The sequence below is a fragment of the Ranitomeya variabilis genome, chromosome 3 (genome assembly GCF_051348905.1).
Source record: "Ranitomeya variabilis isolate aRanVar5 chromosome 3, aRanVar5.hap1, whole genome shotgun sequence".
In the NCBI taxonomy this organism is placed as follows: Eukaryota; Metazoa; Chordata; class Amphibia; order Anura; family Dendrobatidae; genus Ranitomeya; species Ranitomeya variabilis.
Window position 1 is genome coordinate 551287586 of NC_135234.1, and position 26551 is coordinate 551314136.

Consider the following 26551-nt stretch of genomic DNA (forward strand, 5'->3'; position numbering starts at 1 on the left):
CAGTAACCATGCTCACAGACTGAGTCTGAGCGAGACACCGAGACCAACATCTCTACCGAGCAGCATCCACTGTGGTTTGAACTGGATGGGAGACCCCAGAGGAAGATAAGGCTTGGGATCCATCCTGTAAAGAGACCCATGGCATAAAAAATGCCAAGAAAAACGACCAAAACAGTCCAATGTACGTATAAAAGTGAAAAATACTTTATTGGAACATAGTGGTAATAGGGACAAAAAAAGCCATCAGGCCAAGAGATGACATGCAATACATGAAACCAACATGACAATGGTAAAAAATTGTTTTCACTTGGGATCCATCCTGTGCAGAGGGTGAATCCCCAGCACCTATCAAATGGTACCATCATTTCTCTGCAAGCCTATTTCACGAGTTTAATTTTTTTAAAAATTCTGTGGCAGCTTGGTTGAAAAGCAATGTCTGACTTTCATTTGTTCATTTTTATAGATCTTTTATTATTAACTTTGTCAGATTCAAGTTATTTCTGTGGCCATTGTGGATTTTTCTGTCATTAAACGAGGAGTACCAACGATTTTGACAACATATATATATACGTATTTATATATATATATATATATATATATATATATATATATATATTTATATATATATATACACAAATAAAATCCAATATTTAGCACAATCAATAGAATGTACATACTAAAAAGTCTTGGAATGAAGACATTTATTTTAGTAACATTTGTAGTGTGATTTCTGCTGGAGTCAAGAAATAAGGAGACACGTGATATAGGTAAGAAGAATGTACGTAGAAAATTGTCAGCATTTGGTGGGAAATGGTCCGTTGTCCAGGCGTGTCATAAAAAGAAGATAATTGACTATTTTCATAACTAAAACAGTTTCTGTTATTGTCCTGGAAATGTATTGATTATCTCCATTGTCTCCCCAGTACTAGGACTATGGATGTGAACAGTACAATGAGCGACTGTTTAAGAGCAGGTGCCGCAGAATATTCCAGCTCTCTCCTGTCTGGTTCAAAGGGTAGAGCTTCGGTAGTGATATAGTCATACTCCGTGGGACAGATGTCATCTGTGCAGCCACTGCCACTCCCTGAGCCACTTGTTTCTTCACCTTTGGGAAAAAAATAGACAAATATCTGTTTAATAGTCAGCTCTTATGTAATAGTAGTGTCTGCATACCATATCAGTGCCAGCAACATTCACGAAAACTATAAAGCCACAATATCAATATTTATATTACATATAGAGAATAATACCAGCATTACTATTTTAGGCATTATTGGAACCATTGCTATATGGTCTTGTTCTACAGGAATGTTCTGAAATACAGTCAATAGTGTGGTTTTGTGTGTATGAGGCATAACTCACTGCAACTCAGTGTATGGTCTGTAGTATGGAACTATGAAACATATTTTGTTCCCCCTATCTGCCAACAGTTAAAACTATTTTTGGTGTTCATTACATACAGGGATGGGTGAGCATGCTCGGTGTTACTCAGCTATTACTCGAGAATCACGGTGCACCCTACATCTATTGCACAGCCAAGAAGCATGAAGGGATTGCTTGTGAGTCACTGTAATGTTGTAGCCATCTTGGTTGTGGCATTGCTGTGTTTGGCTGGCCATCTGACATCATCTGGGATTATAAAAGGACAAGCGCTGCCCGACTCTGCACACTGACGCCATTGCACAACTCTGTAACACTTTGTATTGGAGGGAAAGAGTGCCTATGTGCACAGTATAAGGAATCACAGGCCTGTAGTGTTGATACTGGTGCTGAAGCTGAGCCATCATCCTAACAGCCCTTTTAAGGGCTAATCATTTGTATCACATACAATCTGCATTTAGCCTAGGGAGGAAGAGAGAGTTGCAGAAGCAGGGAAAGTGAAAGAATACAGTCTGTAGAGAGGGATCAGCCCTGTTCAGTCGGTTGGCAAATAAATAGCTGCAGTTTATTTTTTGGGGGCTGAAAAAATTTAATTTATTTTGAACAACCAAGTATCACGTGTTTGAGGTCCTTTTCTGTGTTATGTAACACACCCATAAGTCGTTGGAATATTTTACTGAGCTACATTTCTCAGCCATACCCTATTCCATAGTGTGAAGTACGTTTCTGTGATCTCTAAAACTGCTAAAAAGCTTTTAAAAACTTTGTAGGCTTCCATTTTTAGGACATACGGTGTTAGTTGTCTATGAACATTTCTGTGATCTCTAAAAGTGAACAAAAGCTTTTTAAAATTTTGTAGGCTCACATTTCTCAGACATACAGTGTTATGTGGTCTGAGAACATTTCTGTGATCTCTAAAACTGCTAAAAAGCTTTTAAAAATTTTATAGGCTTTCATTTCTCAGACATACAGTTTTACGTGGTCTGTGAATGTTTCTGTGATCTCTAAAAGTGAACTGTGGAGACACAATATTGTATCTTAATTAACCAGATGTCTATTTTTAGCAAGCCAGAAAGAATAGTCTGTTATATATATGTTGACTTTGAATTTATGTGTTTCTTTCTGGTTGGTCAAGAAAACAGACTTTTGCTTATGTAAGCCTGTAATATAAGTTAACATTTCATCTAACATATTGTGCTCTTATCCTTGATGGCTAGTGATGTTTGCTGATATGCTAATTAAACATTGTCTAGGCCAGACAGTTTGTTGAATTTTTAGAGGAAGAACAACTATGCAATTCTTCCTCTTTTATTTGTGAAAACTGTATGAAGGACACTTGTTAATTAGAAAAAAAAGGTTATATGCCTCGGTAGAGTCAGAGAGACAGCCAGAGATTCAGCCAAGACATTCAAACATCCAGGGACTGTACAGGACTGCAGCCGAGACATTATGTCTCCATCATGAGGGACACAGATTTATCATTCTACAGGATGCCAACCTAGGGGACCTCGGCCACAATTTGAAGAATACAGATCTGCTCCATTGAACATCACTGAACCATGGATACATTTGACAAAAGCCAGGATTGCAATCTGGTGGTCGCCTGGCTCCATGGAGATGTTTGAAGTAGCCAGGTTGTGACCCTCCGGTCAACTGGCCTTATAATAATAATAATAATAATCTTTATTTTTATATAGCGCTAACATATTCCGCAGCACTTTACAGGTTGCACACATTATCATTGCTGTCCCTGTTGGGGCTCACAATCTAAATTCCCTATCAGTATGTCTTTGGAATGTGGGAGGAAATGGGAGTACCTGGAGGAAACCCACGCAAACACCTAGAGAACATACAAACTCTTTGCAGATGTTGTCCTTGGTGGGGATTGAACCCAGGACTCCAGCGCTGCAAGGTCTTGTACCTGAATGGACTGTAATCTGACGTACTATCCCGTCGAGGTCGAGCTTGTACCGAGCGTCTTCTCCCTGCAGGGCCCAGATCCAAAATGGCCGCGGGGCTGCATCCGGGTCCTGCAGGGAGGACTTCCGGGTCAGGAGCAGGCTGCAGATGAAAGCTGCAGCCTGCTCCGATGAAAGTATGATCGCCGATTTGACAGAGTGCTGTGCACACTGTCAAATCGGCGATCTGTGATGTCCCCCCTGGGACAAAGTAAAAAAGTAAAAAAAAAATTTCCCCATGTGTAAAAAAAAAAAAAAAAAAAAAATTCCTAAATAAAGGAAAAAAAAAATATATTATTCCCATAAATACATTTCTTTATCTAAAAAAAACAAACAAAAACAATAAAAGTACACATATTTAGTATCGCCGCGTCCGTAACGACCCAACCTATAAAACTGCCCCACTAGTTAACCCCTTCAGTGAACACCGTAAGAAAAAAAAAAACAACGAGCCAAAAAACAACGCTTTATTATCATACCGTCAAACAAAAAGTAGAATAACACGCGATCAAAAAGATGGATATAAATAACCATGGTACCGCTGAAAACGTCATCTTGTCCCGCAAAATACGAGCCGCCACAAAGCATCATAAGCAAAAAAATAAAAAAGTTATAGTCCTGAGAATAAAGCGATACCAAAATAATTATTTTTTCTATAAAATAGTTTTTATCGTATAAAAGCGGCAAAACATAAAAAAATGATATAAATGAGATATCCCTGTAATCGTACTGACCCAACGAATAAAACTGCTTTATCAATTTTACCAAACGCGGAACGGTATAAACGCCTCCCCCAAAAGAAATTCATGAATAGCTGGTTTTTGATCACTCTGCCTCACAAAAATTGGAATAAAAAGCGATCAAAAAATGTCACGTGTCCGAAAATGTTACCAATAAAAACGTCAACTCGTCCCGCAAAAAAACAAGATCTCACATGACTCTGTGGACTCAAATATGGAAAAATTACAGCTCTCAAAATGTGGTAACGCAAAAAATATTTTTTGCAATGAAAAGCGTCTTTCAGTGTGTGACGGCTGCCAATCATAAAAATCCGCTAAAAAACCCGCTATAAAAGTAAATCAAACCCCCCTTCATAACCCCCTTAGTTAGGGAAAAATAAAAAATTAAAAAATGTATTTATTTCCATTTTCCCATTAGGGTTAGGGTTAGGGCTAGAGTTAGGGCTAGAGTTAGGACTAGAGTTAGGGCTAGGGTTAGGGTTAGGGCAAGGGTTAGGGCTAGGGTTAGGGTTAGGGTTAGGGCTAGGGTTGGGGCTAGGGTTAGGGCTAGGGTTAGGGCTAGGGTTAGGGCTAGTGTTACGGCTAGTGTTAGGGCTAGTGATAGGGCTAGTGTTATTGCTAGGGTTAGGGCTAGGGTTGGGGCTAGGGTTGGGGCTAGGGTTGGGGCTACAGTTAGGGTTGGGGCTAAAGATAGGGTTAGGGTTTGGATTACATTTACAGTTGGGAATAGGGTTGGGTGTGTATGGGTTAGAGGAGTGGTTAGGGTTACTGTTGGGATTAGGGTAAGGGGTGTGTTTGGATTAGGGTTTCAGTTATAATTGGGGGGTTTTCACTGTTTAGGCACATCAGGGGCTCTCCAAACGGGACATGGCATCCGATCTGAATTCCAGCCAATTCTGCGTTGAAAAAGGAAAACAGTGCTCCTTCCCTTCAGAGCTCTCCCGTGTGCCCAAACAGGGGTTTACCCCAACATATGGAGTATCAGCGTACTCAGGACAAATTGGACATCATCTTTTGGGGTCCAATTTCTCCTGCTACCCTTGGGAAAATACAAAACTGGGGGCCAAAAAATAAGTTTTGTGGGAAAAAAAGGATTTTTTATTTTCACGGCTCTGCGTTATAAACTGTCCGGTCAACTGGCCTTATAATAATAATAATAATAATCTTTATTTTTATATAGCGCTAACATATTCCGCAGCACTTTACAGGTTGCACACATTATCATTGCTGTCCCTGTTGGGGCTCACAATCTAAATTCCCTATCAGTATGTCTTTGGAATGTGGGAGGAAATGGGAGTACCTGGAGGAAACCCACGCAAACACCTAGAGAACATACAAACTCTTTGCAGATGTTGTCCTTGGTGGGGATTGAACCCAGGACTCCAGCGCTGCAAGGCCTTCTACCTGAATGGACTGTAATCTTCCTAAGCTTGTCGTTACCTTCTCTCTGTGCGTGTCACAGGTGGGGTAGTCAGCCCTGGAAGATGAAGTCAGGTTGTGACCCTCTGGTCAACTGGCCTTGTACCTGAATGAACTGTCATCTTCCTACGCTTGTCATTACCTCCTCTATGTGTGCGTGCCACAGGTGGGGTAGTCAACCCTGGAAGCTCTGAAGTAACAGCTGCCATAATCCCAGCGAGTAAGCGGAAGGGTGAGACAATGTAATGTGCACCATCTTGGAGTATTTTGCTGGGACTGTTCTACGTGTTATTTGCCTGTTTTGTGGTTCAATAAAGCATTGCCACACTGTTATACCTTCACCCTGTATTATCTGAGTAGCATTATACCCACAATAAAAGGAGAGCGGGTGTTCGGTAGGACGATCCCTGATCTATGCGGTTTCAGTTAGCGGACAGGGGTACCCTCCAACACCCCCATGTCTCCACATGAACAAAAGCTTTTAAAAATTATGCAGGCTTCCATTTCACAGATATACAGTGTTACATGGTCTGTGAACATTTCTGTGATCTCTAAAACTAAGAAAAAGTATTAAAACATTTTTCTAGATTAAATTTGATTGTCATCCATACACTCCTGTGCTACTTTTACTAAAAATAAACTTGGTTTCTTGAGACCTAGCAATTACAAAATATGTAAGTCATGCATTAAGGGACGTGAAAGTGGAAGTGCTGATGATGGTGTATGCAGATGCCAAGGACATGGGGCAGGTGTGACTACGCTTGCTGCTTAAGCACAAGAAACATGCTGATCCACGACCCATAGGATGATTTCCTTCTTTGCAGGGAGGCACGATACACCACTTATGAAGCCAGAGCATTGCGAACAGGTGGTTGGCTGGATAGCAGATAATGCTTCCAGCAGGCTGGGCAGCACCACACAGTCTTCTACACGGTCACGTCTCACTAGTCTACAGTCTGGATCACTTAATCCTCACCCTGATCCTTTTTCCTCCAACCATGTTGAGTCCCAGGAGACTAGTGTTCCCACATTAGGACTCTTCGCGAAGCTCTTTATAACATAATTTCTCGATTTCTTGTGGCCTCTCAATTTGCATGTTCCAAGAGAGACAAGTAGACATGCTGTATAGTGATGCACAAACCATGGCCATAAGGACATGATGGTGGGGAATGGCAAATTTGGGATAAGTAGAAAGATCATGAGACACAGTTGCCACTAAGTGTTGTTGTTAAGTCACAAAGTCAGGGGACAAGGGTGCAGCTGTGAAAGATGAGGTGTGGATGACAAAGTCATCCTAGGAAGCTGACATGCAGAGCGAGGTCAGCAGCACTGAGGATAAGAGTTCAGCAGCACTTAAACAGACAGGAAGAGGTGGCATGACCAGAAGGAAATGGTGGGCACCTGTTCTACAGAGCACTGACAATCCTGAATTTCTGCATCAAAGAGTTAGGTGTTCCATAGTCGGGGACTTTTTTAAAGAGAGCTCTGAAACAAACAAAATGGCCATTTCCCATGCAAAGATTAGCGAGGGCCTGATCACTATGAACCTAACCACCACCAGTATGGTCAGGCACATGTCATATAAGCAAGTGACTTGATAGGCCGAACACCTGGGTCCATGATGCCATGGGGTGACATCACTGCCACTTTCTCTGGGCTAGGTGCTTCCCAATTCCCTGTCCAAAACATTGGCACAGTTGCTTCCTGCCCTGCACCTATCATTGCACATTCTGACTTACCATCATTAGACACTTCCAAATCCTTGTCCCAGCACAGCGGTCAGCTGTCCCTATCCCAGACCTTGGAACAAAAAAGAAAGTTCCCAGACACCCACCCACAGGCCCAAAGCTGAAAGGGTACATTTCTGACATTTCTGCAGTTTTCCAAGACTTTGAAGACTCCACAAAGATGGTGAGCGGCGATAATGTCTTAAAAAAAAAAATTGGATCAGCAAACTAAATTTCAATAAAAAAATGCTTCTTTATTTCATTCTTTTAAAAAAGTAGTCCAGACAGATAGTAAAATCATGTGGCATTCTTATGCATTTCTGGCCGTAGCCCTTAGTCATATTCTACAAATATGTACATGATTTTTTTTTTCTAACTTATCTGATGGTAAAACGGAATCTGGATCCTAACTACAGTATCAGTGACTATCTACTACATAATACTTGGTGAGGCATCATTCTCATTCTTTTGTTTGTTTTTTCATGATAATTAGTGTTGAGCATTCCGATACCGCAAGTATCGGGTATCGGCCGATATTTGCTGTATCGGAATTCCGATACCGAGATCCGATACTTTTGTGGTATCGGGAATCGGTATCGGGATCGATATTAATGTGTAAAATAAAGAATAAAAATAAAAAATATTGATATACTCACCCTCTGACGCGCCCTGGTTGTAACCGCCAGCTTCCGTTCATAAGAATGAGCGCTTGAAAGTCCTTAGATGACGTCGCGGCCTGTGATTGGTCGCGTTGCGGTCACGTGACCGCTCCGCGACCAATCACAGGCCGCGATGTCATCTAAGGACTTTCAAGCGCTCATTCTTATGAACGGAGGCTGGCGGTTACAACCAGGGCGCGTCAGAGGGTGAGTATATCAATATTTTTTATTTTTATTCTTTATTTTACACATTAATATGGATCCCAGGGCCTGAAGGGGAGTTTCCTCTCCTTCAGACCCTGGGAACCATCAGGATACCTTCCGATACTTGGTGTCCCGTTGACTTGTATTGGTATCGGGTATCGGTATCGGCGATATCCGATACTTTTTGGGTATCGGCCGAAACTATCCGATACTGATACTTTCAAGTATCGGACGGTATCGCTCAACACTAATGATAATGTCATAGTCAGTGCAACTATCTTGCTTCTGTGCCTACTTTAAACACTCTCTGCTTACAATTAAACATGAATCTTTGCATGCGGACTAGGTAGAGATAGAGGAAGACATAACACAGAGATTGTAGCCAGCCCAGCCTCATCTCATCTGCTCAGCGTGGATTGGGTAATAATGAGGAGGTGGACAATGAGGAGGAAAAGAAGCTAGTGGCTAGCGCAACCGAGGCTAGAAGCCACACAAACTTCGTCCCCTCTCTTCTACGTGGATGTGCTGAGGATGGGAATGAGGAGGAAGAAAGGGAGAAGGAGGAGAAGATAAAGAATTGTCATCATGGTGGAGATGGAGAAGTGTGGGCTGTATGGAGATTCTTTGCCTAACCAAGGAGGAGAGGCCAAGAAGAAACACAGCAGAAGCAGGGATACACTGCAATTTCATGACATGAGCCCAGCACCCATGGCTGATGTCTGGGTATTTTTACAAGGAAGGAATTTTTTTTAAGATAGTCAAGCAATATTAAGCTGACCAAATCAGCATGGTCCCTAATTCCTCTGTGACATTCATCTATTGGGTATCATTGTTGGACACCTGGCATGAGCTGTCCCTCTATGCCTTGGAGGTGTTGTACTGCCCTGCCATTAGCATCTTGTCTGAGCGGGTTTTTAGAGTTACCAGAATGGTCATAACAGACAGGCACTTTTGCCTGTCAACAGAAATTGCAGGCAGGCTCACTCTCATAAAATGAACAAAGGCTGGATTAGCCCACAATTTTTCATACCACCAGATGACAGCAGCACATAAAGTGTTTGTAATATTCAATATTTTAACCCCTTAATCCCATCTGACGTACTATCCCGTCGAGGTGGGGTGGGCCTTAATTCCCACTGACGGGATAGTACGTCATAGCGATCGGCCGCGCTCACGGGGGGAGCGCGGGCCGATCGCGGCCGGGTGTCAGCTGCCTATCGCAGCTGACATCCGGCACTATGTGCCAGGAGTGGTCACGGACCGCCCCCGGCACATTAACCCCCGGCACACCGCGATCAAACACGATCGCGGTGTGCCGGCAGTACAGGGAAGCGTCGCGCAGGGAGGGGGCTCCCTGCGGGCTTCCCTGAGACGATCGGTACAAGGTGATGTACTCACCTTGTACCGAGCGTCTTCTCCCTGCAGGGCCCGGATCCAAAATGGCCGCGGGGCTGCATCCGGGTCCTGCAGTGAGGACTTCCGGGTCAGGAGCAGGCTGCAGATGAAAGCTGCAGCCTGCTCCGATGAAAGTATGATCGCCGATTTGACAGAGTGCTGTGCACACTGTCAAATCGGCGATCTGTGATGACCCCACTGGGACAAAGTAAAAAAGTTTAAAAAAAATTTCCCCATGTGTAAAAAAAAAAAAAAAAAAAAAGTTCCTAAATAAAGGGAAAAAAAAAATATATTATTCCCATAAATACATTTCTTTATCTAAAAAAAACAAACAAAAACAATAAAAGTACACATATTTAGTATCGCCGCGTCCGTAACGACCCAACCTATAAAACTGCCCCACTAGTTAACCCCTTCAGTGAACACCGTAAGAAAAAAAAAAAAACAACGAGCCAAAAAACAACGCTTTATTATCATACCGCCAAACAAAAAGTAGAATAACACGCGATCAAAAAGATGGATATAAATAACCATGGTACCGCTGAAAACGTCATCTTGTCCCGCAAAATACGAGCTGCCATAAAGCATCATAAGCAAAAAAATAAAAAAGTTATAGTCCTGAGAATAAAGCGATACCAAAATAATTATTTTTTCTATAAAATAGTTTTTATCGTATAAAAGCGGCAAAACATAAAAAAATGATATAAATGAGATATCCCTGTAATCGTACTGACCCAACGAATAAAACTGCTTTATCAATTTTACCAAACGCGGAACGGTATAAACGCCTCCCCCAAAAGAAATTCATGAATAGCTGGTTTTTGATCACTCTGCCTCACAAAAATTGGAATAAAAAGCGATCAAAAAATGTCACGTGTCCGAAAATGTTACCAATAAAAACGTCAACTCGTCCCGCAAAAAAACAAGATCTCACATGACTCTGTGGACTCAAATATGGAAAAATTACAGCTCTCAAAATGTGGTAACGCAAAAAATATTTTTTGCAATGAAAAGCGTCTTTCAGTGTGTGACGGCTGCCAATCATAAAAATCCGCTAAAAAACCCGCTATAAAAGTAAATCAAACCCCCCTTCATAACCCCCTTAGTTAGGGAAAAATAAAAAATTAAAAAATGTATTTATTTCCATTTTCCCATTAGGGTTAGGGTTAGGGCTAGAGTTAGGGCTAGAGTTAGGACTAGAGTTAGGGCTAGGGTTAGGGTTAGGGCAAGGGTTAGGGCTAGGGTTAGGGTTAGGGTTAGGGTTAGGGCTAGGGTTGGGGCTAGGGTTAGGGCTAGGGTTAGGGCTAGGGTTAGGGCTAGTGTTACGGCTAGTGTTAGGGCTAGTGATAGGGCTAGTGTTATTGCTAGGGTTAGGGCTAGGGTTGGGGCTAGGGTTGGGGCTAGGGTTGGGGCTACAGTTAGGGTTGGGGCTAAAGATAGGGTTAGGGTTTGGATTACATTTACAGTTGGGAATAGGGTTGGGTGTGTCTGGGTTAGAGGAGTGGTTAGGGTTACTGTTGGGATTAGGGTAAGGGGTGTGTTTGGATTAGGGTTTCAGTTATAATTGGGGGGTTTCCACTGTTTAGGCACATCAGGGGCTCTCCAAACGGGACATGGCATCCGATCTGAATTCCAGCCAATTCTGCGTTGAAAAAGGAAAACAGTGCTCCTTCCCTTCAGAGCTCTCCCGTGTGCCCAAACAGGGGTTTACCCCAACATATGGAGTATCAGCGTACTCAGGACAAATTGGACATCATCTTTTGGGGTCCAATTTCTCCTGCTACCCTTGGGAAAATACAAAACTGGGGGCCAAAAAATAAGTTTTGTGGGAAAAAAAGGATTTTTTATTTTCACGGCTCTGCGTTATAAACTGTAGTGAAACACTTGGGGGTTCAAAGTTCTCACAACACATCTAGATAAGTTCCTTGGGAGGTGTAGTTTCCAATATGGGGTCACTTGTGGGGGGTTTGTACTGTTTGGGTACATCAGGGGCTCTGCAAATGCAACGTGACGCCTGCAGACCAATCCATTTAAGTCTGCATTCCAAATGGCGCTCCTTCCCTTCCGAGCTCTGTCATGCGCCCAAACAGTGGTTCCCCCCCCACATATGGGGTATCAGCATACTCAGGACAAATTGGACAACAACTTTTGGGGTCCAATTTATCCTGATACCCTTATGAAAATACAAAACTGGGGGCTAAAATCATTTTTGTGAAAAAAAAGAATTTTTATGTTCACGGCTCTGCGTTATAAACTGTAGTGAAACACTTGGGGGTTCAAAGTTCTCACAACACATCTAGATAAGTTCCTTGGGGGGTCTAGTTTCCAATATGGGGTCACTTGTGGGGAGTTTTGTTATGACCCCAATGGCGAGGGTCTCAGAGATATCAGCAAGTCTGCGAAGTACAAAAATCCAGCTCATAGGGCAGTGGTAACTGGGTTGACCATATATCTACTCCTAACGCCAACACTAGAAGTAGCCGGGGAACATGCCTACGTTGGTCGCTAGATGTCTCGCGCCAGCCGGAGGACTAACTACCCCTAGAAGAGGAAAACAAAGACCTCTCTTGCCTCCAGAGAATAGACCCCAAAAGTAGGATACAAGCCCCCCACAAATAATAACGGTGAGGTAAGAGGAAATGACAAACACAGAGATGAACTAGGTTTAGCAAAGAGAGGCCCGCTTACTAATAGCAGAATGTAGTAAGATAACTTATATGGTCAACAAAAACCCTAACAAAATTCCACACTGGAGGTTCAAGAACCCCCGAACCGTCTAACGGCCCGGGGGGAGAACTCCAGCCTCCCTAGAGCTTCCAGCAAGGAAAGGATACAGATAATGAACAAGCTGGACAAAAATGCAAACAAAAACAAATAGCAAAAAGCAAGAAAGCGGACTTAGCTTAATCACGCAGGAACCAGGATCAGTAGACAAGAGCACTACAGATTAGCTCTGATATCAACGATGCCAGGCATTGAACTGAAGGTCCAGGGAGCTTATATAGCAACACCCCTGACCTAACGACCCAGGTGAGCATACAAGGGATGATAGACATACCCAGAGTAAAATCACTAGTAGCCACTAGAGGGAGCCAAAAGGTAAATTCACAACAGTACCCCCCCCTTAGTGAGGGGTCACCGAACCCTCACCAAGACCACCAGGGCGATCAGGATGAGCGGCGTGAAAGGCACGAACTAAATCGGCCGCATGCACATCAGAGGCGACCACCCAGGAATTATCCTCCTGACCATAGCCCTTCCACTTGACCAGGTACTGAAGCCTCCGCCTGGAGAGACGAGAATCTAAGATCTTCTCCACCACGTACTCCAACTCGCCCTCAACCAACACCGGAGCAGGAGGCTCAGCAGAAGGAACCACAGGCACAACGTACCGCCGCAACAAGGACCTATGAAATACGTTGTGAATGGCAAATGACACCGGAAGATCCAGGCGAAAGGACACAGGATTAAGGATCTCCAATATCCTGTAAGGACCAATGAATCGAGGCTTAAATTTGGGAGAGGAGACCTTCATAGGAACAAATCGAGAAGACAGCCATACCAAATCCCCAACACGAAGTCGGGGACCCACACCGCGGCGGCGGTTGGCAAAACGCTGAGCCTTCTCCTGTGACAACTTCAAGTTGTCCACCACATGATTCCAGATCCGCTGCAACCTATCCACCACAGAATCCACTCCAGGACAGTCAGAAGGCTCCACATGTCCCGAGGAAAAACGAGGATGCAAACCGGAGTTGCAGAAAAATGGCGAAACCAAGGTGGCAGAACTAGCCCGATTATTAAGGGCAAATTCAGCCAACGGCAAGAAGGTCACCCAATCGTCCTGATCAGAAGAGACAAAACACCTCAAATACGCCTCCAGAGTCTGATTAGTTCGTTCCATTTGTCCGTTAGTCTGTGGATGAAAAGCGGAGGAAAACGACAAATCAATGCCCATCCTACCACAAAAGGATCGCCAGAACCTGGAAACAAACTGGGATCCTCTGTCCGACACAATATTCTCAGGAATGCCGTGCAAACGAACCACGTTCTGGAAGAACACAGGAACCAGATCAGAAGAGGAAGGCAGCTTAGGCAAAGGAACCAGATGGACCATCTTGGAGAAACGATCACATATCACCCAGATGACAGACATGCCCTTAGACACCGGAAGATCCGAAATGAAATCCATAGAGATGTGTGTCCAAGGTCTCTTCGGGACAGGCAAGGGCAAGAGCAACCCGCTGGCACGAGAACAGCAAGGCTTAGCTCGAGCACAAGTACCACAGGACTGAACAAATGACCGCACATCCCTTGACAAGGAAGGCCACCAAAAGGACCTGGCCACCAGATCTCTGGTGCCAAAAATTCCCGGGTGCCCTGCCAACACTGAGGAATGAACCTCGGAAATGACTCTGCTGGTCCATTTAGCAGGCACAAACAATCTGTCAGGTGGACAAGAGTCAGGCCTACCAGCCTGAAATCTCTGCAACACACGTCGCAGATCTGGAGAAATAGCTGACAAGATAACTCCTTCCTTAAGAATACCCTCAGGTTCAGCGACTCCAGGAGCATCAGGCACAAAGCTCCTAGACAGAGCATCGGCCTTCACATTCTTAGAACCTGGTAAATACGAGACCACAAAGTCAAAACGGGAGAAAAACAATGACCAGCGGGCCTGTCTAGGATTCAGGCGTTTAGCAGACTCGAGATACATCAAATTTTTGTGATCAGTCAAGACCACCACACGATGCTTAGCACCCTCGAGCCAATGACGCCACTCCTCAAATGCCCACTTCATGGCCAACAACTCCCGATTGCCCACATCATAATTTCGCTCTGCCGGCGAAAATTTCCTAGAGAAAAAGGCACAAGGTGTCATAGTAGAGTAACCAGGGCCTCTCTGCGACAAAACGGCCCCTGCCCCAATCTCCGAAGCATCCACCTCAACCTGAAAGGGAAGTGAGACGTCAGGCTGGCACAAAACAGGCGCCGAAGTAAACCGGCGTTTCAACTCCTGGAAAGCCTCCACGGCAGCAGGAGCCCAGTTAGCTACATCAGAGCCTTTCTTGGTCATATCCGTCAGCGGTTTAACAACGCTAGAGAAATTTGCGATAAAACGACGGTAGAAGTTAGCAAAACCCAAGAACTTCTGAAGACTCTTAACTGACGAGGGTTGAGTCCAATCATGAATAGCTCGGACCTTGACTGGATCCATCTCCACTGCAGAAGGGGAAAAAATGAACCCCAAAAAGGGAACCTTCTGTACACCAAAGAGACACTTTGAGCCTTTTACAAACAAAGAATTTTCACGCAGAATCTCAAAAACCATCCTGACCTGCTCCACATGCGAGTCCCAATCATCAGAAAAAAACAGAATATCATCCAGATAAACAATCAAAAATTTATCCAGATACTTCCGGAAAATGTCATGCATGAAGGACTGAAAAACTGAAGGTGCATTAGAGAGCCCAAATGGCATCACCAAGTACTCAAAATGACCTTCGGGCGTATTGAATGCGGTCTTCCATTCATCGCCCTGCCTAATGCGCACAAGGTTGTACGCACCACGAAGGTCTATCTTGGTGAACCACTTGGCACCTTTAATCCGGGCAAACAAATCTGACAACAGCGGCAAAGGATACTGAAATTTGACAGTGATCTTATTTAAAAGCCGATAGTCAATACAAGGCCTCAAAGATCCGTCCTTTTTGGCCACAAAAAAGAATCCCGCACCAAGAGGGGAAGAAGAAGGACGGATATGCCCCTTCTCAAGAGACTCCTTGATATATGAACGCATCGCGGTATGTTCAGGTACCGACAGATTAAACAGTCTCCCCTTAGGAAACTTACTGCCAGGAATCAAATCTATTGCACAGTCACATTCCCTATGAGGAGGCAGTGCACTGGACTTAGACTCGCTGAAGACATCCTGATAATCAGACAAATACGCCGGAACTTCCGAAGGCGTAGAAGATGCAATAGACAAGGGCAGGGAATCTCCGTGAATTCCATGGCAGCCCCAGCTTGACACTGACATAGCCTTCCAGTCCAAGACTGGATTATGGGTCTGTAACCATGGCAAACCCAAAACAACCAAATCATGCATTTTATGTAGAACAAGAAAACGTATTACCTCCCGATGTTCGGGAGTCATGCACATGGTAACCTGTGTCCAAAACTGCGGTTTATTTTTTGCCAATGGCGTAGAGTCAATGCCCCTAAGAGGGATAGGATTTTCCAATGGCTCAAGCACAAATCCGCAGCGCTTGGCAAATGACAGATCCATAAGGCTCAGGGCAGCACCTGAGTCCACAAACGCCATGACAGGATACGATGACAGTGAGCAAATCAAAGTTACAGATAGAATAAATTTAGGTTGCAAATTACCAATGGCGACCGGACTAACAACCTTAGTAAGACGTTTAGAGCATGCTGAGATAACATGTGTAGAATCACCACAGTAGTAACACAAGCCATTCTGGCGTCTATGAATTTTCCGCTCATTTCTAGTCAGGATTCTATCACATTGCATTAAATCAGGTGCCTGTTCAGACAACACCATGAGAGGATTTGCGGTTTTGCGCTCCCGCAACCGCCGGTCGATTTGAATAGCCAGGGCCATAGAATCATTCAGACCTGTGGGAATGGGAAAACCCACCATCACATTCTTAATGGCTTCAGAAAGGCCATTTCTAAAATTTGCAGCCAATGCACACTCGTTCCACTGGGTCAGCACGGACCATTTCCGAAATTTTTGGCAATACACTTCGGCCTCGTCCTGGCCCTGAGACATCGCCAGCAAGGCTTTTTCTGCCTGAATCTCAAGATTGGGTTCCTCATAAAGCAAACCGAGCGCCAGAAAAAACGCATCAATGTCAGCCAATGCCGGATCTCCTGGCGCCAGCGAGAAGGCCCAATCCTGAGGGTCGCCCCGTAAAAAAGAAATAACAATTTTCACTTGCTGAGCGGAGTCTCCAGATGAACAGGGTCTCAGGGACAAAAACAATTTACAATTATTCCTGAAATTTCTAAATTTAAATCGGTCTCCGGAAAATGGTTCAGGAATCGGTATCTTAGGTTCTGACATAGGATTTCTGATATGATAACATAATCTTGTATGCCCTGCACACGAGCAGCAAGCTGGTCCACACTTGTAATCAAGGTCTGGACATTCATGTCTGCAGCAAACACAAGCCACTCAGAGTTAAAGGGGAAAAGAAAAAAAAATGAGAAAGAGAAAAAAAAAACTCCGAACTTTCTTTCTTATAATCCCGCTTCTGCAATGCATTTAACATTTAATACGGGCCTGGCAAACTGTTATGACCCCAATGGCGAGGGTCTCAGAGATATCAGCAAGTCTGCGAAGTACAAAAATCCAGCTCATAGGGCAGTGGTAACTGGGTTGACCATATATCTACTCCTAACGCCAACACTAGAAGTAGCCGGGGAACATGCCTACGTTGGTCGCTAGATGTCTCGCGCCAGCCGGAGGACTAACTACCCCTAGAAGAGGAAAACAAAGACCTCTCTTGCCTCCAGAGAATAGACCCCAAAAGTAGGATACAAGCCCCCCACAAATAATAATGGTGAGGTAAGAGGAAATGACAAACACAGAGATGAACTAGGTTTAGCAAAGAGAGGCCCGCTTACTAATAGCAGAATGTAGTAAGATAACTTATATGGTCAACAAAAACCCTAACAAAATTCCACACTGGAGGTTCAAGAACCCCCGAACCGTCTAACGGCCCGGGGGGAGAACTCCAGCCTCCCTAGAGCTTCCAGCAAGGAAAGGATACAGATAATGAACAAGCTGGACAAAAATGCAAACAAAAACAAATAGCAAAAAGCAAGAAAGCGGACTTAGCTTAATCACGCAGGAACCAGGATCAGTAGACAAGAGCACTACAGATTAGCTCTGATATCAACGATGCCAGGCATTGAACTGAAGGTCCAGGGAGCTTATATAGCAACACCCCTGACCTAACGACCCAGGTGAGCATACAAGGGATGATAGACATACCCAGAGTAAAATCACTAGTAGCCACTAGAGGGAGCCAAAAGGTAAATTCACAACAGAGTTTGTACTGTTTGGGTACAACAGGGGCTCTGCAAATGCAACGTGACGCCTGCAGACCAATCCATTTAAGTCTGCATTCCAAATGGCGCTCCTTCCTTCCGAGCTCTGTCATGCGCCCAAACAGTGGTTCCCCCCTACATATGGGGTATCAGCGTACTCAGGACAAATTGGAGAACAACGTTTGTGGTCCAATTTATCCTGATACCCTTGTGAAAATACAAAACTGGGGGCTAAAATCATTTTTGTGAAAAAAAAGGAATTTTTATTTTCACGGCTCTGCATTATAAACTTCTGTGAAGCACTTGTTGGGTCAAAGTGCTCACCACACATCTAGATAAGTTCCTTAGGGGGTCTACTTTCCAAAATGGTGTCACTTGTGGGGGGTTTCAATGTTTAGGCACATCAGGGGCTCTCCAAATGCAACATGGCGTCCCATCTCAATTCCAGTCAATTTTGCATTGAAAAGTCAAATGGCGCTCCTTCCCTTCCGAGCTCTGCCCTGCGCCCAAACAATGGTTTACACCCACATATGGGGTATCAGCGTACTCAGGACAAATTGCACAACAATTTTTGGGGTCCAATTTCTTCTCTTACCCTTGGGAAAATAAAAAATTGGGGGCGAAACGATCATTTTTGTGAAAAAATATGATTTTTTATTTTTACGGCTCTGCATTATAAACTTCTGTGAACCACTTGTTGGGTAAAAGTGCTCACCACACATCTAGATAAGATCCTTAGGGGGTCTACTTTCCAAAATGTTGTCACTTGTGGGGGGTTTCAATGTTTAGGCACATCAGGGGCTCTCCAAATGCAACATGGCGTCCCATCTCAATTCCAGTCAATTTTGCATTGAAAAGTCAAATGGCGCTCCTTTCCTTCCGAGCTCTGCCATGCGCCCAAACAGTGGTTTACCCCCACATATGGGGTATCAGCGTACTCAGGACAAATTGTACAACAAATTTTGGGGTCTATTTTCTCCTGTTACCCTTGGTAAAATAAAACAAATTAGAGCTGAAATAAATTTTGTGTGAAAAAAAGTTAAGTGTTTATTTTTATTTAAACATTCCAAAAATTCCTGTGAAACACCTGAAGGGTTAATAAACTTCTTGAAAGTGGTTTTGAGTACCTTGAGGGGTGCAGTTTTTAGAATGGTGTCACACTTGGGTATTTTCTATCATATAGACCCGTCAAAATGACTTCAAATGAGATGTGGTCCCTAAAAAAAATGGTGTTGTAAAAATGAGAAATTGCTGGTCAACTTTTAACCCTTATAACTCTGTCACAAAAAAAAATTTTGGTTCCAAAATTGTGCTGATGTAAAGTAGACATGTGTGAAATGTTACTTATTAAGTATTTTGCGTGACATATGTCTGTGATTTAAGGGCATAAAAATTCAAAGTTGGAAAATTGCGAAATTTTCAAAATTTTCGCCAAATATTCGTTTTTTTCACAAATAAACGCAAGTTATATCGAAGAAATGTTACCACTATCATGAAGTACAATATGTCACGAGAAAACAATGTCAGAATCGCCAAGGTTCTTTGAAGCGTTCCAGAGTTATAACCTCATAAAGGGACAGTGGTCGGAATTGTAAAAATTGGCCCGGTCATTAACGTGCAAACCACCCTCGGGGCTTAAGGGGTTAATGAAGCCTGCAAGTTGCTGCCTTTGAGGGGTCTATGGATGACCCTCCTTATAATTTCTGTCTGGCTTTGCACTTTCTGCGAAGCCTTTATGACTGTTTAAATACATCAACTACACTATCAAAATATTTTTGTTCAAAATATTTTTCATGGATTCAGTGACTCATCCATACAGCTTAACATAGTTATTATTGCATTACAGTGGAATGTAAAACTTACAAACAGTGTATAAAAATATTTTAGGATTAGATTACTCATCCATAGAGTATTACATGCTTTCTGTCACATTTTGGTGAAATATAACAGCAGAAAAAAGCATTTGAAAATTTTGCTTGCTTCTTCATGTTTCTTACCCACACACTATTCTGTGTTTTGGAGTATATTTTTGTTATATATAGTAATAAAAAAAAGTTTAAAAATTTTGTTGGGTTACTGCCATGGTTGTAGACAGGGTTCCTTCCTTGTCCTCTCAGGATTAATTTTGTATAGCCTCCTTTTGGTTTGGGGAGGACTATATTTACCCTCCTTTGTCTGGGGATCTTTGTCAGTGAAACATCTGTTCTGGCTGTGTTTCTGACCCCCTGGTGTGCTTGTATACTGTGTAGTCTGTTTACCTTCTCGTGTGTGATCCGATCCATGTTCTCGTTCCGTGCATTGCTTCATGATTCTGTGCTTACTGTTCGTTTCTGGCTCTGACCTTTGGCTTGGTACTCTAACTAATCTCTTGTCTGCCCCATTTTGTACTGCACCACTATCTTCGGCTATCTGACCCTTTGCTATGTCCTGACCACTCTTGGCGTCTCTCTCTTAGGCACTTCATCGACCTCCTGGCTTGACTTTGGCACGCTCAGACATCTCTCCGGTTTTACTGGTCACCGCCGCTACTCGGCGTCTGGCTCCGCCTTCAGCCACTCCTCCGGTGGTCACATGTTTCAGGTCCTGCGCTCCGGCAGGTAAGCTCACCTCAGTGCTCCCCTCTCACCCCCTGTCCATCTGTATCTCTTGCACAGAGTCCTGCTGAAAGTCTGCAGCAGGGTTCTTTATAGTTACATTTCTCAGCCATATAGTATTATGTGATTTTAGGGTACATTTTATTGTTATATGAACCTCAAAAAACTTGTTCAAAATGTTATCGTTATTATATTGATTACCTATAGACTATTCCAGGGTCTAGAGTAAAGTTCCTTGGTATACAACCTTCACAAAACGTATTGATATTGTATTGCTCATCTATAGGGTATTACATCTTTTTGGGTAAACTTTGTTGCTATATATGTTAAGTGTCAAGTTCCTGCCGCTGCACAGGGGGAACCTCAAACCATGTCCTCTGCAGTCTCCCATTCTTCCCCAGCCACAAAGGAGCCTGCTCAGAAGAGACATCGGTCCCAGCATCTGGCCCAAGCTGATACTGTGTGTCCGGTTACTGCTGCTGTCCCAGGTTCATCCATTGTAACCAGCATTGATCAGAAGCGAGCAGATGCTCCAGGGACTACTGAGCATGCCTGTGGGACGACCTCTCATTGGAGGCCGGAGGTCACATGCTCAGGTCCTGTAGCGGCTCTGATTGGACCACTGGGAAGGTCCCGGAAGGTTGCATCTATAAAAGGTTTGCATGGCCACTCGGCCATGCGCTAGAATAAACATAATATTGTGTGTGGGAAGCTTGTATGTTATCTGGTGAAAGCTCCTAATTATCCCCTTCCCTAGTGTTGTATGTGGTTGGGTGTTTGGAGTGGACAAGCGCCAGAAAGTGCAATCCAGCACAAGAGCACAAAATACTGCGTTATTTCAGCAGCGTTCGCCAGTGCGGCACTGTGCGCATCTAGTGCATTTTCCAGGCCCTAGTTAGGATGGTTAGTGGCGTCCGCCAGACCGGCGCTGCACGCACCTAGTGCACTAAATCTATTAGCAGTTAGTTTTCCAATGGCACCGTAGTTGCGACGCCAAGCGCTATTGGGTCTAGAGGGACTCTAACCCTGTGTCCTTGAGGTAGAGTCCTGTGACCAAATACTAGCGTTAACTCTGCGGTATTGCAGCCCTGTGACACAAAAGGGTTCGACTCCTTACATACCAGGTGAAGCTAACCAATGTGTGTTCACATTATACCGCCATAAACTGTCCGCCATTACTCAGCAGCAGGTGTCATCTCTGTGCGGTGGACCCCGGGCTGCAAACGCACCTTATATCTTCCTTAATATTATTTGGTGCATTCCGCCAGCCCTAACATTATACTAGTGCCAGGGTCTGGCTATTACTGGTGGTCGAACGGCGACTGCAGCGGTACATCCAGCAGCTGGAGGGTAAGTTGGCGGCTCTGGAGTGCACAACCTCAGCTGTGAATGTTACCGCAGTTGCTGTTCAGGCTGCTAGCGTGGCTGCAGCTAGTTTGTCTACTGCCACCCCTGTTCTGACCTTATCCCACCTGCCAGATAAGTTTTCTGGTGATAGCAAGTCATGTAGGGGATTCGTGAGCCAGTGTGCTATACACCTTGAGCTCATGGCTAGGGTTGAGCGAAACGGGTCGGCAATTTTCAGAAGTCGCCGACTTTTGGCAAAGTCGGGTTTCATGAAACCTGACCCGACCCCTGTGTGGGGTCGGCCATGAAGTCGGCGATCTTCTGAATCTGGAATCGGAATTCCGATACCGATTCCCGATATGTTTAAGATATCGGGAATTGGTATCGGAATTCAGATTTAAGTGTAAAATAAAGAATTAAAATTAAAAATATCACTATACTTACCATCTGATGCGCCCTGGTACTAACCGGGAACCTTCCTTCCTTAGAATCAGCCTTCCAGGACCTTGCGGTGACGTCGCGGTGACGTCGCGGCTTGTGATTGGTCGCGCGGCCACCCATGTGACCGCTCGCGCGACCAATCACAAGCCGCGACGTCACCGTGACGTCACCGAAGGTCCTGGAAGGGCTGATTCTTAGGAAGGAAGGCTGCCGGAATGAAGCCGAGGGTGAGTATATTCCTATTAGGTATATACTCACCCTCGGACACGCCCTGCTTCTTTCCGAAGTCAGGAAGGAAGTCAGTGTCACCTGTAGGGGCTGGGTTCTTCTTCGTGCAGAAGAAGAATGGAGAATTACGTCCATGCATAGATTACAGGGGTCTTAACGCCATCACATTAGAACAAGTATCCTCTGCCCGATATCTGAGCTCTTTGATAGATTGCGGGGAGTGAGGGTTTTTACCAAGCTTGATCTGTGGGGTGCTTACAACCTGATTCGCATCTGTGAGGGGGACGAATGGAAGATATCTTCCGGGATATGCTGACCACCGCGGTCGTAATCTATCTGGATGATATTCTCATCTACTCTCCAGATATAGACTCCCACCAGAGAGATGTTTGCAAAGTCTTCGACCTCCTACAGGCAAACTCCCTCTATGCCAAGTTGGAGAAGTGTGTGTTTGAGCAGGAGCCCTTGCCTTTCCTGGGCTATATCATCTCCGGCCAGAGATTGGCTATTGATCCTGCCAAGCTACAAGCTGTGATGGACTGGCAGGGACTCCATTCTCTCAAAGCAGTGCAGCACTTTATGGGGTTCATTAACTATTATCGCCAGTTCATTCCCCACATCTCAACATTGGTAGTTCCCTTGGTTGCCCTCGCCAAGAAGGGAGCTAATCCCAAATTGTGGTCTGAGGAGGTCTCCAAGGCCTTCCTCTCTATCAAGTCACACTTTGCTAGCGCTCGCATTTTACATCGCCCCGATGTAGATAAACCTTTCATTATGAAGGTGGATGCCTCATCCGTCGGTGCTGGAGCAGAACTCTTCCAAAAGGATGTTCAATGTCAGAGTCATCTTTGCTTCTTCTTTTCTAAGTCCTTCTCACCGGCGGAGGGGAACTACTATTCCATCAGGGACAGGGAGATGCTAGTCATGAAGTAGGCCTTTTTGGAGTGGAGACACCTCCTGGAGGGGGCTTGATTTCCCTTCCAAGTGTACACCGGCCACAAAAATTTGGTTTACCTACAGACTGCCCAGCAGCTAAATTCTCGCCAGGCTAGATGGTCCTTGTTCTTCTCACGGTTCCACTTCACACTCCACTTTCTGTCCGGGGAGAAGAACACTCATGCTGATGCTCTCTCTGTAGTGTCAACTGAGGAGGGAGGAAGAGGAGGAGCCTTGGCTAATTGTCCCTTCAGACAGCCTGAGAACTGTGGCCCCGGTCTCGCTAGAGTCTGTACCTCCCGGCAGGACCTTTGTACCACTTGGCTTGCAACCAGAGGTTCTCTCTTGGCCCAGTCATCTAGGGTGGGTGGACATTTTGGGATCAAGAGGACATCTGAGCTCCTGGTGAGGATGTACTAGTGGCCGCATATGGCCCCTGACCTCAGAGACTATATTTGGGCGTGTGTCTCCTGCACCAAGAATCGGTCTCCTCGGCAATGGCCTGCTGGGCTACTTTACCCCCTGCTGGTGGCAGACAGGCCCTGGGAAATGGTTGGGATGGACTTTGTGGTGGGCTTACCCAAGTCTCGTAGCTGCACCATTATCTGGGTAGTCACCGACCATTTTTCCAAAACGGTGCACTTGGTGCCTCTTCCGTGGGTACCTTCTGCATGGGCCTTGGTGGCGTTATTCATTAAGCACATTTTCTGCCTACACGGTATGCCGGACAAAATTGTCAGTTACCGGGGTCCCCAGTTTGCGTCTCTGCTCTAGAGAGAGCTCTGTCGTCTACTCAGCATTGAGATGAACCTCTCTTCAGGGTACCATCCCAAGACGAATGGGTTGGTAGAGAGGGCTAACCAGACCCTGGTCACATACCTGTGACATTTTTTTTCGGCCAGGCAGGATGACTGGGCATCCTTGCTATCGTGGGCAGAGTTTGCGCTGAACAACCCCGTAGCCGACTCCACTTGGCAGACCCCATTCTTCCTTAACTATGGCCAGCATCCGCGTGTCCCTGTGCCCATGCCCATGTCATCCACCGACTCTAGGGTGGCAAACTGGGCGGTGGAGGCACATGACATTTGGGACTGCACACAGGATGCCATCCGGGCCTCCAAGGAGTGAATTAGGGTCTCCGCTGATGCACACCGACACCCCGCTCCGACCTTTGCTCCTGGCGACTTAGTGTGGCTCTCTGCCTGTAACATCTGGCTGCGAGTTGAGTCCACTAAGTTTGTGCCTCGCTACATAGGTCCCTTCAAGGTCCTGGAACAGGTCAACCCTGTATTCTATCATCTGGCCCTTCCTTGGTATCACCAATACTTTTCATGTGTCCCTTCTAAAGCCCATCCACATGTCCAGGTTTGCTGAGTCATCTGCCAGGACATTGGATTCATCCACAGACGATTATGAGGTGAATGCTATCATTGGGTGCAAGGTGGTACGGGGAAAAAGGTACTATCTGGTGGACTGGAAGGGTCATGACCCTGAGGACAGGACCTGGGAACCTGTTGAGCACATTCGGGCTCCTCAGCTCCTTGCAGCTTTTGAATGTAGTGAGGCCCTAGGTGGGGGGTAATGTTAGATGTCGAGTTCCCGCTGCTCCACAGGGGGAATCTCGAACCATGTTCTCTGTGGTCTCCCATTCTTCCTCAGCCACAGTAGAGCCTGTTCAGCAGAGATGTCAGCCCAGAGTCTGGCTCAAGCTGATACTGTGCATCTGGTTATTGCTGCCGTCCCAGGTTCAGCCATTGTAACCAGCATTGATCAGCGGCAAGCAGACGCTCCAGGTGTTCACATTATACTGCCATATACTGTCTGCCATTACCGAGCAGCAGGTGTCATCTCTGCACGGTGTATATAGAAAAGCCGCGGAGACACAATCACGTGTTTCTCAACACAAGCAATGAATAGCCAGGTCTTTCACCGGGAAGGAACAACCACGGGAAGGGCAGCATCCAATAAAGGAAAACCACCTATACCAAACCATGGTATCCATCCACAGACAGCTGTTTCGGGGTATTTGCCCCTCATCAGTGTGGAGTAGGAAACTGGCTATTACGAGCAGTGCCTAGTAAAAGGACTATAAGCATAAGGATGAATGACCTCGGGGAGATCAAAACATCCAACACCGGATGTGGATGGATACCATGTTTTGCTATAGGTGGCTTTCCTTTATTGGATGCTGTCCTTCCCGTGGTTGTTCCTTCCCGGTGAAAGACCTGGCTATTCATTGCTTGCGTTGAGAAACACATGATGGTGTCTCCGTGTCTTTTCTACATGCATTTGCATATTTCCCTTAAGGGATGGGGGCAGTGTTCTGGATCACTGCGTTGAGAAACACGTGATGGTGTCTCCGCGGTGTTGGATGTTTTGATCTCCCCGAGGTCATTCATCCTTATGTTTATAGTCCTTTTACTAGGCACTGCTCCTAATAGCCAGTTTCCTACTCCACACTGATGAGGGGCAAATATCCCGAAACAGCTGTCTGTGGATGGATACCATGTTTTGGCATAGGTGGTTTTCCTTTATTGGATGCTGCCCTTCCCGTGGTTGTTCCTTCCCGGTGAAAGACCTGGCTATTCATTGCTTGCGTTGAGAAACACGTGATGGTGTCTCCGCGGCTTTTCTACATGCATTTGCATATTTCCCTTAAGGGATGGGGGCAGTGTTCTGGATCACTGCATTGAGAAACACGTGATGGTGTCTCCGCGTTGTTGGATGTTTAGATCTCCCCAAGGTCATTCATCCTTATGTTTATAATCTCTGCACGGTGGACACCTTATATTTTCCTTAATATTATTGGTGCATTCTAGCAGCCGCAAATCATGCAGCTGCGTCGACATAAACTAAATCTCCGAGCACATTGAAATTCTTGGAGACCACCTGAGCATGCTCAGAGAAACTCGAGTAACGAGCATACTCGCTCATCACTACTTATCACTGTTATAATGCTCACCTGTAGACTATTTCGTGTTTTTGGAGCACATTTTGTTGGTATATAACCCTCAAAATACTTGTTAACATTTTTTTGGTATTATATTGCTCACTCATATGGTGTTACATCTTCTTAGGTATATTTAGTTGCTTTATAAGCCTATAAAAACTTGTTCAAAATGTATCTGTATTATACTGCTCATTCATAAGGTATTACATAATCTTGGGTACATTTCGTTGGCATATAACTATCAAAAAACTTGTTAAAAAATTTAGGCCGTGTGCACACATTGCAGATTTAGTGAGTTTTTATTGCGTTGTTTTCTGCTCGGATTTATGACAAAACCTGAAGCAAAACCTGATGCCAGCAAAGTGAATGAGAAATCTGAAGTGTCATGCATGTACTGTATGTTGAGCTTTTTGACTTGCAGATTTGGTGCAGAAAATAATCTGCAACATGTCAGTTCTCTGTGCATTTTTGCCATGCCTTTTTCAACAGTCAGT

At 44.8% G+C, this 26551-nt stretch overlaps 1 protein-coding gene across 1 annotated transcript in view; it reads right to left on the reverse strand.

Moving 5' to 3' along the window:
* Window positions 1-691: 691 nt before the first annotated feature.
* Window positions 692-26551, reverse strand: part of GPC6 (glypican 6) — a 1709607-nt gene continuing 1683747 nt past the window's right edge. Inside the window, exon 10 of the mRNA XM_077297170.1 lies at window positions 692-1105. Coding sequence (XP_077153285.1) covers window positions 903-1105 — 203 coding nt within the window. The 3' untranslated portion in view covers window positions 692-902. The remainder of the gene's footprint in view (window positions 1106-26551) is intronic.